This window comes from Clavelina lepadiformis, chromosome 1 (genome assembly GCF_947623445.1).
Source record: "Clavelina lepadiformis chromosome 1, kaClaLepa1.1, whole genome shotgun sequence".
NCBI lineage: Eukaryota > Metazoa > Chordata > Ascidiacea > Aplousobranchia > Clavelinidae > Clavelina > Clavelina lepadiformis.
In genome coordinates this window covers 12411201-12425373 of record NC_135240.1, presented here as the reverse complement: position 1 = coordinate 12425373, position 14173 = coordinate 12411201, and the positions used below count along the sequence as shown (strand labels likewise).

The following is a 14173-nucleotide window of genomic DNA, read 5'->3' as shown; positions in this document are numbered from 1 at the left end:
CGTAAACCAGAAATGTAAACCATAATAATTGTGTTCTGGTATGTCTTCATTCGGCAATTATGGCATTTATCCAACAGTTACATTACAGATATGAAATGATATTGGATATGTATTTCACAACATTACACTGCCGAAAGTCAGCTTTCTATTGGTTACATGCAGCAAAGATAAATGAAGGTCTAATGAACTTCATGCCGACGGTTAGCTGAAAAAAACATTTCGGAGTTCACTTTCATTCGTGTGAATATACATTTTTGGTAAAACAATGTCTGAAACTCAGCTAATAATAACAATAAAGTTTACCATCAGGAACGCTGGTTGTGGAAAGCTAAGGTTTACCAAGCGTGCCTGACAAACAATTGACAATTGCTTTTCTGACGAAGTGTTTCTATATGGCAGGGCTACTCAACTATTCTTAGCAAAGGTCCAGTTACAAAAGTTCTTAGGTCTTAGGTCTTTGCTTAGGTCCGTTATTACTCTCATGAAATAACTTAGTCATACAAATGTATTAAAATACGGTATATAAGTTTAATATAATAATTCTCTGGACGGGTATTAATTTACCACTTACATACTCGCTGATTAATTGAATAAGCAGGAATAACAAAACTATTGATGAACGATTTCATTTGCGTAAATACTGAGACGAATAAAGTCCTGATTCAACACTGAAAAGGTCCGCATTCGGACTGCGGTCCGCCAGTTGAGTAGCTCTGCTATATGCTGTTGAACGCGTTTCTTTGAAAGTTACTCAAAAAATTTTGCAATGACATAAAAGTGTTTTAATTTTAGTATATTCAGATATAGTAAATAAAAGCTCTGTTTTCACTGGCTAACCGAAAATGAGGTGACATAACACATTTAATGAGAGTGCTTCAAAAAAAACTAATAAGACCCTCAACATCTTTTAAAAATGTAAAATCCTCTGCAAATTAGTGACGCATTATCTATTAAACAGCTCAAACTATGAACCCAGCTATTGAAAATGGCGTTTTTTCAAAAATTTCAAAACTTTATAGATATCATTACGTCTATTATTATGCAATTCATCCCTTTAATACCTTCAGTGTCTTCTTTCAGTATCTCACACTTTAATCTCAAGGATTAATCAATCCACGGAAGTTGGGTGTCTTGGATTGAATAAATATGAAAACGTTTTATTTCTTTTCTGCTTTAATAAAGACCTAAAGATTTCGGAAAATTTTCAGCTTTAATTGATGAAATGTTTGTACCTGCTTTTTGTGGCGCTCATCACAACCACTTGATGGCTTGTATACAGTAAAAGCCGCAAGAAAGAACGTCTTCTCTCGGAGTTCATTTAACTTGATCGTGTCAGTATAGGGCTGCAGTTGTCACAGTTCGTGAGATTGAATTTGGCTAGAAGACCATAAAACCGTGTCCGTGTATTTAAGGCCGTGTATTTGTACCGTGTATTTAAGGCCCATGTCAAACACTGCGCTTAGAGGCCGTAGTTGTTGTTACCTGCAATTGTTAACGTAATTACTTTCGAGCACGTTTAAAACCTTTGTCGTGACTTTTCCCCGTTCATTAGCGCGTGCTAATAACAGCTGGCTTGATGTTTTCGTCCCCATCGCACTTGATGGTGATGATGATGATGATGAATGACTGATTGGAAAGTAGTGAATAACGATACATAAAGGCTACTGTAATTTTGTTCCAACAATATGTCACAACCCGGACAACATTGGGGATTGGGGTATCTATTCAAAGTTGCGAGAGACTTAATTATAAATATCGAAAATGTATTAAAAGAAGCCGCAACCATGACAAAAATGGCTCTAATGAAAGCAAAAGGGCTCTGTTATCGATAACAATCAAAAGGGTTGGTGTAACTACAATACTATTTAAGGTGCTTGTAATAATTTAGGCCGTAAAGATGGAAAAGAATAACGCCTATAGATAACGGCACAGATTTAAGCCAACTAAATTTTCCAAATATGATATTGAAAAATTTGGAAAAAATACATTATAGATAGGCCTATTACATTAACGCAACATCACACAAGAATTTAGTAAACTATAAATACTTAAACCAGAAACTAACAAAGGGCAAAAATTTATAGGCTAGTGGGATGTGTCAAACCGGAAAATTCCAAACAAGAAAATACAAATGGCGAAATATGTCAAAATAGAAATCAATCCTTATCAATATTCATGTAGCCTAGATAGCAAACAACTAAATTAAATATTTTCATCCAAGAAAATGCACCAGAACAGCATTAGATTATATTACAGTATAATATATAGAACTGTTTTACTAGTAAACCTGAAAATAAGACAAATTGTAGTTATGGACCGACCCTATATTGACCGGTCAAACATAGGTTGAATATATTACACTGGACAACAATTTACAACTTATTTTTTATTCCTCGCTCATTTCAAGTTTACCTAGACTAATTTTGCAATGCTGAATCCAAATCTGGTCTTAGATTTTTTCTAACACGTCACGTTTTTGAGATATGATATATGCTCACGACAACCCATAACTGTGATTTTGGCTAATTTTGGCTGAGCGGAACAAAACATTACATGTAATCAACCCAGTAATTTCTATTGAAAATAACAGCATTATCATACTGCACAATTTAACACAACCCAGGATAATTAAATCAGACAAAAATAACATTATATTCCCTCAAAAGTGCTTTATACACTTGCTCTTTCGAGTATGTTCAGTGTCAGTTTCACGCTGAAGAAACCAGCAGTAGTCCCCCATCATGTTTGGGTTAAATCGACCTCTATACCGCGATTCCATCACAGAGATGTCTTGGTGAAATCTTTCCCCATGCTCGTCGCTCACATCACCCAGGTTTGGCGGGAAAAATTCCAAGTGTGAATGAAGAAAATGCAGTTTAACCGACATTCTGCAGCCCATTTCGCGGTATGATTCCAGCAAATTGTCCACTAGTTCCGAGTAATTTTCTGCCCTGTACTTCCCAAGAAAATTTTGTACAATCTGTACAAATGCATTCCAGGCTTTTAATTCAATTGAATTAAGCTTGAATGGAAATACTGGGTCACGGATCAAATCACGTATTTGGGGGCCAACAAATATTCCAGCTCTCAGTTTAGCATCACTTAGTATTGCACCAAATTTTTCTTTTATATGCAGGAATCCATCTCCATTGAAATCCATTGCCTTCACAAATTGTTTGATCAGGCCCAGTTTAATGTGAAGTGGTGGCAAGTACACTTTGCTCGGATCAATTAGGGGTTGGCACTTAACATTATATCTTCCAACAATGTAGTCCGTTCTCATTGGCCATTCAGTTGTGTCATAGTGGTTTGCATCGTCTCGACTGTCCCACAAACAGAGAAAGCACATATGCTTGGTGTAACCCAACTGCAATCCGAGCAAAAGTGACACAACTTTAAGGTCTCCACATATGTTCCAGTTATAAGCCCGGTAGTTAATGACCCGTAGGATGGTTTCCATAGACTCGTACGTCTCCTTCAAATCGACAGCATGAGCAATAGGGACAGAAGGCTTTTCATTCCCATTGTGCAGTAGGACAGCTTTCAAACTAGCTTTGCTAGAATCAATGAACAGTCTCCACTCAGTGCTAATGTGTTGGTGGCCAAGCTCATACATGAATGAATCAACATCAGTGCAAAAACACACAGAGTCTTCGATTTTACCCCCCCCCCCCCTCTATAGTCATGGCCAAGAACATTCAAGAATGCATTAATTGTGAAAAGATAGAACATTGCATTTACAAAATAATGTCAATATTAATCTTACATAACATGCATTGTGACATAATATGACCAACAATTCGCTGGGAAAGAAAATTGCACAATACCTTGTACTGTAGAACCTTATAATATAGTGCCAATCAATGCAAAATCCGAATTTCGTGAATTTTCATATCTTGAAAACCTGACGTGATAGACCAATTCTGATTTCAGATTTGGAATCAGCGTCCCAAAGTTAGTCTAGGCAGTTTATTTTCATTTGAGGAATAATTTTGCTGTTGTCCAGTGTTATGGAAATTAGTGAGCCTCATTACCTGCAGTTACTTGTATCAGCATTGTACAGTAGATCTGTTGGCTAATTGATTAATTATTTATTGGCACCACTATATTATAGCCTATACCTTAATTGTAACTGTACCACTTCGTTCTTATTCTTTATTCAGAAAAGTGTTACGTTTTTGCTGTTCTCACTCTTAGAATTAAAGGCGCATGTTTTATTTAAAAGCATCTAAGTCAAGTTTTCGTTCACACAGCTCATTTCAGGAGCTCCAATACAAAACTGTCAGTGCAACTACTTGTCGGACACGCGTCGATAAAAAGACACATGTGCTTAATTAACCACGGAAACGCGCAATCGGCCGCAAAGGAGAAACGTAACAGATACAGGGCAAAAACAAGTGTAACATAAGTATAAAGAGTGGAACCTCCCAACACCATTGGGAAGTAAAATTTCTTTTGAGAATTACCAGTTTTTCAGTATGATACAACTATAATTTTCTATAAGTAACGTGAAAAAGGTAATTGCGGTTTTACAAAAAGTTAATTACTACACAAGTGATTATAAAAGCTAACTACCAGAAAAGCCAATGGGAACCTGTGAAGATGGAATTTCTTTCATGACTATGGACAATTACTTTTCGTGATGTAAAACATTTCACAGCTAAACTGACTTTTTTCCGCGTGAAAAAGTACTTAGTCACAAGATTTTTCATAAGAATAAAAATAATGTCACTCATGATCAAAAAAGCAGAATTGTATACAGCTTACGGGTTTAATCTGTTCTTCGTTAACGACCTTGTCCTTGGTTTATTTTAGCAAAAACATATTTTACGCTTATCACATCGTATTAACTGCGTATAATAATAATAGGCCCCGTTAGAGAAAGGCTCGGTGGGTAAATAATAATAGGCCTGGCTATTAAAATTTTTTATGCTTGATTTGATTTGCTTCGTGAATTTATAAACAGAAACGTGCTTGAACCTGCCCATTTCTCGCAGGCAAAATATTTGGTGGTTTCATTGGTTGCACACTAGGCTAGCACCATACAAGTGCAGAATATTAAGTTTTAAACATAACAAAAACTTAACTCACTATTCTATGACTGTATATTCCTGCCTCGCATTATACCTAAACCTTCGTTTAGCTTTAGAGGTTACTGAACCACAAATAGGCTAAGAGCAATCTAACAGAAGTCCATCATTCTCTATTAGGCTTATAGTTGTTCTTTGGTCAAAAGAAGAACTTGTTATGGTAATCATGTACTTTGCAAAGAAATTATGGCAATCAGAATTGGAAGAGAGTTTGTACTGTAAAGGGAATGGTTACATCTCTTGGAGATATCGCTAATAATTAATAATCGAACGTGCGAATAGTGTAAAACCTATGAGTAAATATAATCTTTCTACGATTTATGCTTTCACTATGTTGTACTTGTTTACGTACAAAACATTTCGCGTGGAAAAATTCAATTTTTTGTGTTCGTAAGTCTAAAATTTTTAACAAACTGTTTTGAGAAAATTAAACTTTAAATATTTCCACGTTTTGGTATGAGACAATACAATGTACAATCCAGGAAGCGACAGTAAAACCAATATCACAGTTCCTGCTCGTCCAAAATTACTGGATTGTCGTTGCCCAAATCTCTAGAAGTTTGTAACTCCGTGGTGGAGCGACGTGGCACTCTTTGGTTGCTCGACATACTTCGTGAGGCATTTTTAAGACAACAACCACGGAAAAATCTAATGGTTGCTTTTCTTAATTTTCTGTAAAACATTTAAGGCGTGATTGATATACAGACTATAGTAATCATAGCGCGGCATAATAAAAACTGATTTTGAAGAACACAGTTGAAATTTAATTAATATAACAACTTTTGTTTAAGACCATCTCTACGGCTACATCTTGAATAACATACGTTGAACCAAGATTGTAAAACAACGGGTTGACAGTTTCCGAAAACCTCAGTAAAATATAATAAACTGCTCCAAAAATCCAGTTTGCACGGATTGCTGCATTTCCCGTTAATGTATGATGTTGCGAATAATAGCCGTATGCTAGAAAGTTAAGATTATAGTACAAGATAATTTAAAGGACTTACTACAAACAAATGGATCAAAAAGAGTATAAAAATCAGTTAAATCTTTAAGACAGAAGAAGACAATGATTAATGACTCTTCGTTTTTTTTGGCTCTTTATTTAGAACAAGCTTTACCTGTAAAACTGATGTAGCCGACAAGGAACGAAGCGACAATCAAGAAAAGTTGCAGAACTATCTGTTTTTCTTTTTTCTGTGAAATGCCTGTGACAATACTTAACTAAATCAGCATGAAACCTTCAAGTTGTTTGACGAAATTTTGTCCTATCAGGAACATAATGCTATGTACCTGCTTGAGAAATTTTGTCCGAAAAATTTTTCGCTCTTTGTTTCAGTTCATGTACGAGAAGAATTGAAGTGAGAACGATTATGATGATAGGAATGTAAAAAAATATTGGGTAGATGATTTCGGTGTACAACTTACATTGCTTTGTCCTAAGTATAAGTCCGAGAAAAACACACATCATGAATAAAGCAGAATGATATTTGTTCCTTTTAAGTAGCAAGATGCGGTAACCTTAAGGACACTTAAACTTATTGTAGTTATAAAGACATATTCCTTCATAATTTTTTTAACAAAATGTTAACTGTTACCCACCAGTTGTAATCGCAAGTGCAAGAAGGCCATCTTGAAGAGGGATGAGTCCCAAAACGGTTTCTTTTACCGGCATTCATAAATACAAAGAACGGTACAAATCCTCCCAGAAAACAAATCACCCACATGAATAATACCGAAATCTAAAACCAAACTTGAAATCATTGATGTATTGTACGTATATATCGAGTATTGATGTATTCGTTGTGAGGTTTATTGTTGTGGTCGAGTTGATAGGCCTACCTATGATATGTGGTCCAGCGATATCTGTGAGTTTATTTAAATTCTGGTGCCAAGGTGCAATGTGATGTTACAACGACAAAATACCTTTTATGGCTTAATGACTAGGAACTTATAAAGCATTTATATGGTGGGGTACCCAAAACAAAGAATTTGCCATGACAAAGACAATTCTTACCTTGATGTGTTTGCGGGTGACGTGTGCAAATTTGTGTGGCCATTTTATTGATGCCAGACGCATTGAAGCGAATGCAGTAATGTGTACGGCAGTGACGTAACACGTGAAAAGATCTGAAGACCAGTAAAACTGAAAAATGATCAAAGCATATAAAGTTAATCTAAATTACCGTTGTGTATTATTCTTTATACTTTTTACCAACATTATCTTACCTTACAGAAAAAAGCTGGTATGAGCCAATTGTCAAAACCCCACGTTTGTCTATGTAAATTTAAGGGACTAATTATCGCTGAGTATAGATCCGATACGCACAGGCTTGTAATAAGTATGTCGAAGCGTGATCTGTACCCAATGCATAATAGTAAGTGCACTTAATGTTAACAGGAAGCTGTGATTAAGGACCCTTACTGGGAAACTAACATAATTTCCTTTCACTAAGACATTAGGCCTAGTAAAATTAAACAAAAGAAACTATAAAACAACTTTTTCTGTTTGTAACTTGAAAACATAACATGTATAAAATTACAAGGTGTTTTGTTTTGGTTTTGTTCCTGTACAGTTAATTTGTTATTATTGTTTTAGCTGAAAGCAGCCAATTCGTTCCTTGTTGTCAGTCAACTTAGATTTAAGCAGAGTTGGGCAGTCGGTACTTTGAAAGTACCGTTGGTAACGGTACCGGTACCCGTACTTGGCAAAAAATGTACCGACGGTTCCGGTATTCGGTACTATTTTAAAAGAGTGGTTCGGTACATTGTCGGTACTCGGTACGGGTATTTTTTGTATAAAAGATGCTGCTGGAAATGCAATATTTGCCGCTATTATACCCTATTATAAAGGTTACTCCAGGTTAAAACATATGTGACGTTGCTCGCTTGCAATTTTACTTGATATATCTTCGAGATTCGGTAGTTTTTTTTTAAGTACGGAGGGTACCGGTATCGGTACTGAAAAAGTACCGCGGTACAGTAATTAGGTACTATAGTACCACGGTACTGCCCATCTATGGATTTAAGCACATTTAAGTTGTCGTAAATTATGAAAAAATTTAACAGAAACGTTTACTAATAATGAATGAGTCCAAAGATATAAGAAATCAGTGTATTGAAGAGCACGACAGACAGTAAAATGAAAGAAAAAATAACGTAGGTTACTTTGTACGCAAGTTCAACTTACCCAAGGCTCTTATCGATTGCAATCACAACAATTGTGACAATGTTTCCAAATAAGCTCAACACTAACAGTGTCAATAAAATGACAGCGACAATGACAATATCACTATCACTGAATGGTTTTTCGTAAGGTCTGAAAAATATATACAAACTTATAAAGTTTCAGGTTTTCACGTTGTTCTACGCACTGTTTGTATATTAGACGATACAAAACAAAAAGGGTAACTAAAAAACTTTCAACCTATTTAAATATTACCGAAATATTACCCAGCATATGTGTATGCTTATTTATGTAACAAAGACTTGTAACATGTATTACACTATCGAAAGAATTCATTGGTTTACTTACAGCTATGTTACTTACGTCACATCCGTTGTATTTGCATAAGAGGCTGTGTAGGAAAGAACCGTTGCAGTGTAATTTTGGTTATAAATGCTGATCATCTTGCAAATCTTTTGTAAGGCTACTCTAAAGTAATTGTATTTGGCTATACCTAACGCCTTATAAAAATAACAGTGTCGTCCACTAAACAATTCTGATCAAGGATCGGTAACTACTATTTTTCTATATCAAAGCTTCATAAATCTAGGCTTAATTTAGCTTTCTGCATTTTCATTAGAATTATATCTTGACTGACCTCATCGCAGTGTTGTCTGTCTTGCCTTGAAAATACTGCTTGATCAGTAACTCTAAATGGCTTTGATATGCTTTTCATTAAGTGTGTATATGTCTTTCTATATATTCCGATGGCAATGAAAGTTATTTGTCCATTTAAAACTCTTTTGCTTAACGGCAAAAGTCGCAGCCATGTAATAAATAATTGAAAATGAAAACGTTCTGTATAATAGTTGTGGTTATAGTTCATTAAACGGAATGGGCGTAGTTTAAGGCTATCAAATTGTCCAATTATCCACTTTTCACATGGTCATTAATGTCTACTCTATATGAACATTCTACAAGTGCAATTATAAGTAGTAGAGGTACCTTTCGACTAAGACATACAATCCTGAAGCAGAGTGATCAGTAAATAATAATAACCTGCTCAAGAGTTTTGCATTCAAAAAAACAAGGGGGTATTACGAAACGCAATCCGTCATAAAGGAAAGTTTTACAGAAAAACAGAGAGAAACGTTTTGTTATTAAATTATTGTATAAGTGTACTTACGATTACGCCATGCCAAAATAATTTCAGTGCTTTATATTTACTAAAGTACAGTAATAACTAGGTGTGAGACAGGCATTTACAAGAATTTTATAAAATTCTTGAAATGAAGAAGAAAATACGAACAAGTTAAATGTCGCATTCACGACAAATTAATAGGTCCTTGAAAATTTTGTCTTTCGTCTATTGACTGCTATACAGCTCTGACAATTATAAATGAAAAATAAAATTGCAATATTAAGGTAACATTTTATAATAACATGTTGTATGCTTCTATCCGACAATGAAATTACGTATGCTATACAATTTATTGTCGATTGATGGCTGCAGTATGCTTAAAAGAATTATCCTCCGCCGAAAGATTATAATGAAAACTGAGGATCAAAGGTCACCTGTGTTCCATTGATCATTTTATGTAGCAGCTAATCTTCGAATTGACAGCTATATAACTAGTTGTGTTTGCAGAATTATAGTGCAAAATCGTGTTTTCTAAAAGTTGGCATCAATGGGTGCAATTAAATGGGCGATAATTTATTACAATTATCAGACAAAAATTAAACTGGTGGATAAAATGCCATCGAGAAATCATTATTTCAAAACGGAAGCGCAGGGAATAAGACCTAACATTAGGCCTATCATGTATTTGTACCGTGCAATCTTGAAATGCCGCCGGCTTCAAAATCGAGTAGAGTGCGGCCGCCTTAAGATAATATTTGTGTCTTTAATGCTTGTCTAGTTGCATTTTTTTACAACATACATCTTCTTTTTTAAACATCTTCTCCGAAAATGTAATTACAACACTGGTTTGTTATACCGTATTTTCGTAGATACATTTACTGAAAAACACTGGATAGAATACTACACAATAGTATATGAACAACATTGCAGTATTTAGCTTAATCAGCATTTGTGCTTAGCAACTATGACTTGACCGTATTTAAAACGATTATGTAACTAACAAATGGTTTTATAACAAAATTAACCCCATGTAATTGCCTATTTTACAACATACACGATTCAACTTAAGTAACTTTATTGGTATTATATATACGACCAATTCTGACCTCTACTGCATTTATATTAAAGACAACAAGAGCAGTGGCGCAACAACGTAATTTGCCGTTTGGCGCGGACTTACAATTTGCCGCTTTTGAACTTCAGCGGCAAGTAGCCTATACTTTTTGAAGAATTGTTGTATAAACGCACGTTCAAATGTTTTACACGCTAGTTGACATAATTTTTCAATATGCTAAAAACTTTACAATCCAATATTAGAAAGTATGATTGATTATTATTTATTCAGAATTTCACGTTGTTTCACTATAGAATATACAGAAAAACCACAATATAACACAACTCAATCGATTTACCGCAGTTTTCAAGCTATAAACGTAATATGACGTCAAAAGCGCGGATGATTTAATTCACTACCGGGCAACGGGACGTGAAATGAAAAAAACAGAAAAATTTTACTTACAATATCAAAACCAAATACTGTACCTACTAAAAACTGGCAAGAGAAAAGGTTACTCTAAGATGGGATACATTGGGTTATAAAACAAATACGACGTTACGTCTGTTGTAGGAAATACATAGAAAATTGTTTACCTGCAAAGCCTCACGATCCGATAATAGGCCTATTTTAGAAAACATCTTATAAAAAATAGAGAAAGAACATTTAAAATGGGAATGCATATAAAGCAACCTTGAAACTATTTGTTAACATCTTCAAATACAAATTTTTCAAAATTAGTTGGATTAAGCTGTATCTGAAATGGAATCAAATACCGTACTTTTAGGTTAGGCTATGTGACCTACATACATCAAGAGAAGTTTAAGAAAACTTGCCTATCATAATTTACCAAAAAAAACTAATTAAAATTTAATTTAACGATAAACGCAGTAAAGAAATAGCCACTTGATTTATTCTTCCATTTCACTTAAAAGTTTTAAAAATCAAATTAAATTTGCTTTTTAGTTAAGCAATTATTTTAAAAGCATATTGTCCAAGATGGTTAATTAAGGCACGATTTTTCTGTAAAGGATTGATACGTACTGACCCATTTTGGTTTATCATGGTTGCCCAAGATCGGACAAAAAAGAATTTTTTATTTTGTAAGTCGCTCAATAAATAATAAGAAAATATGTCAAAGCTCTTACGCTTAATTTTAACCAAGGCCATATCCAACATAACCTATAAATATTAGCCAAGGCATATCGTGTTTTTGAGTGAGAGAAGTTTTCCTTCAAGTTATTTAAGTCATTATGGGCGACTTCCCCTATAACGTGACATGTGATAATAAAACGTCCCCAAAAGAAATGATGTTTCTTATAAAATACTCCAGTGACAATATTTTCTGGTCACTTCAGGAATTTAACTGCAAACAATTCCTTATAAACGCTCCGGCAATATATGGGTTATCAGGTGGTAGAGGTAAAAGAAAAGCCCTGTAATATATTAAATCTGTTTTCATATTAATAAATCTTTGCCGAAGTTAATCCTAAAAAATTCCCTGAGGTTTTCTATAAACAAATTTCCCAAACTGTCTCAAGATTTCAGGAAAAAAACACGTTCTCAGATCAATTGGTTGGAAAGCGTTTCAAACAATCCGCTCTTGTTTCCGGCTTCTTATTGGCCATTTCATTTTAATAGGTCGGTAAAGTTGAAACATCCATTATATATCACAGCGTATAATAATAATTAGCACCATCCATAACAAAGCACAGTATAAAAATCAAAAACGTCAAACAAGACTTGAACGGAACATTCCACTAGCCCCGAAAGTGGCGGGCTGCTTATTACGTTCGACTAAAGCTTTGATAGCTACCAAAGATACGCATTTCTCTGTTAGAGGTTCATCCAGCGATATCCAGACAAATCTCATAATCGGTATAGTACTGTGATTGTGTACGGCAATGATTGGCCAAGTGCGGTGGCAACAACGGAACAGTGGGTGTGGTAATTAGTACGCACTTCGCACCTGACTTACACCATATTGTAACTGATGATTTGGTGGGACGAAAACTTAAGGCATTCCAAATAAAAGCTGCGTTTAACAAGACGTGAAAAAAATTTCTAATGTTTTAATAAGGATCGCTATTTAAAGGACATGATAGCGCTAAAAATTAATGGAAACATGATTATTCGGGATACGGTCAGAAACAAAAAAAAGTCAGATGAAATTTCAAAAGTACGACTGATGATGTCAAGCGAATTGGTGTGCTTTAGGCTACACTATTGTTCAAAACATCATCAACACGAGTTACGTAACATTTCAGTGTTAAATAATGCCGAGCGTGGTACGGTTCGCTCAAAAATTGCCGAAAAAGGTTGGTGCAAAAAATAAAAGTATAGTTATGGAACACAAATTGTTTTTTTTAGTTATGGATCAACGGAAAAATACAACACTGATAAGTAACGCTTGTACCATAGCAACAAAGATAGGAAAAAATATGTGAGGTGGATGATGGTTAAATGGTGACGGCAAATGAGCTTTCTTGGGCCTGCAACTAGATATGAAATTATGGACATGCAAATGCTTTTGATCGGTGTAATTTCATTCTGTAAAAGAATATAAACCTTGAGCCAGAAACTTTACATCTGACGGGACGCTCTCTGGATGCAGTTCAAGCTTTAGTGGAACATTCTATACTGTTTTGAATGCAATAAAATATGTACTGAACGACCTGGTCACAGAGATAATGTGCAGCGAGCGACTTGGCAATACTACTTTGGCATGCTCCAAACTCCACACGAAATACAACGTATATAAATAAGTAAACTTTTGAAGTTACGACTTTCAGCGTTGCTTCTTAATCGAAAATTCGCTGAGTCAATTGTGAGCAGATGATGGGACTTTACTTCCAGCAAAAAGTAAGGAACTTTGTAGAACGCGGAGCAAGTTTACAAGAGTCATCAACTTTTTGGTTCGGCGTGGGGACGAGGTCCTTCCAAAAAATAGGTCATCATTTCACCTTTGCCCTTGACTTTTACTCGACCTCTCGGAACAAGGTCAAAATCCTTATCCTTTAACAACTTGTACATCTCCTCAGTCACCTGGGAAAAAAGAACAGCAAAGTATAGTATCGATGCATAAAAATCTCCGTCAGTAAATCAAAGTGTGTTTCTGCATTGAAGAAAGTACACAAAATGACGGACTAAAATTAATCTTCAACCTACAGGCTGTGATTGGGTGAGGGTGATATCTACCACGCTATAGCTCATGTGTTTTAGCACAATGAAGGTAATATTTTGCATAAGTATAGAATCAGCAGAAAAAAATATTCTCCACAGAAAAAAAGTTTGTGCATTCCACAAATGTCACAAATAAACCGGTTTAAATGTCGAACGACAAAGACAAATATTTTGATTAAATTTGTTTCGTTTTTACCTGTATTTTATCATCGAGACCGGTGCTGTCCATTCGGCTCGCGACATTCACAGTGTTGCCCCAAATGTCATACTGAGGTTTCCTAGTGCCAATAACGCCAGCCACTACTGGACCGATATTAAGACCTGCCAAAATTGCACAAAAAATCGATTACCTGAGATATATTTTCATGTGAAGCAATTATAAATTACATTACCATCGATTGTATCCGTATTCCGTTTACTTCTTACTTTCACTGTTATTTATTTCAATTAAATATTATTATCGTCACAAACCTATTCTAAAGCTGAAGTTATTAAACGAGTGTTTGTTGACATATGCAAGTTGATCTTGGAGCCGCATG

The 14173-nt window shown here is 35.0% G+C and overlaps 2 protein-coding genes and 1 long non-coding RNA gene across 3 annotated transcripts; all 3 read right to left on the bottom strand.

Moving 5' to 3' along the window:
* Positions 1–11: 11 nt before the first annotated feature.
* LOC143461212 (uncharacterized) lies at positions 12–2344 on the bottom strand. Its single transcript, XR_013118023.1, has 3 exons — positions 1233–2344; positions 1062–1130; positions 12–205 (listed from the first exon to the last, which is right to left on the bottom strand). It is a non-coding gene; the product is annotated as an uncharacterized LOC143461212 (long non-coding RNA).
* A 2897-nt stretch (positions 2345–5241) lies between these two features.
* Positions 5242–9098, bottom strand: LOC143455179 (growth hormone secretagogue receptor type 1-like). Its single transcript, XM_076955069.1, has 9 exons — positions 8641–9098; positions 8281–8409; positions 7320–7449; positions 7108–7236; positions 6693–6832; positions 6384–6529; positions 6212–6298; positions 5915–6053; positions 5242–5762 (listed from the first exon to the last, which is right to left on the bottom strand). Exons 1-9 carry the CDS (start codon positions 8718–8720, stop codon positions 5594–5596), a joined length of 1149 nt encoding a protein of 382 aa, XP_076811184.1. The 5' UTR covers positions 8721–9098; the 3' UTR covers positions 5242–5593.
* Positions 9099–12052: 2954 nt separating this feature from the next.
* On the bottom strand, positions 12053–14172 carry LOC143449243 (adenylate cyclase type 5-like). The gene is made up of 3 exons (XM_076949363.1): positions 14106–14172; positions 13831–13955; positions 12053–13496 (listed from the first exon to the last, which is right to left on the bottom strand). Exons 1-3 carry the CDS (start codon positions 14170–14172, stop codon positions 13356–13358), a joined length of 333 nt encoding a protein of 110 aa, XP_076805478.1. The 3' UTR covers positions 12053–13355.
* Between the last annotated feature and the right edge of the window lies 1 nt (position 14173).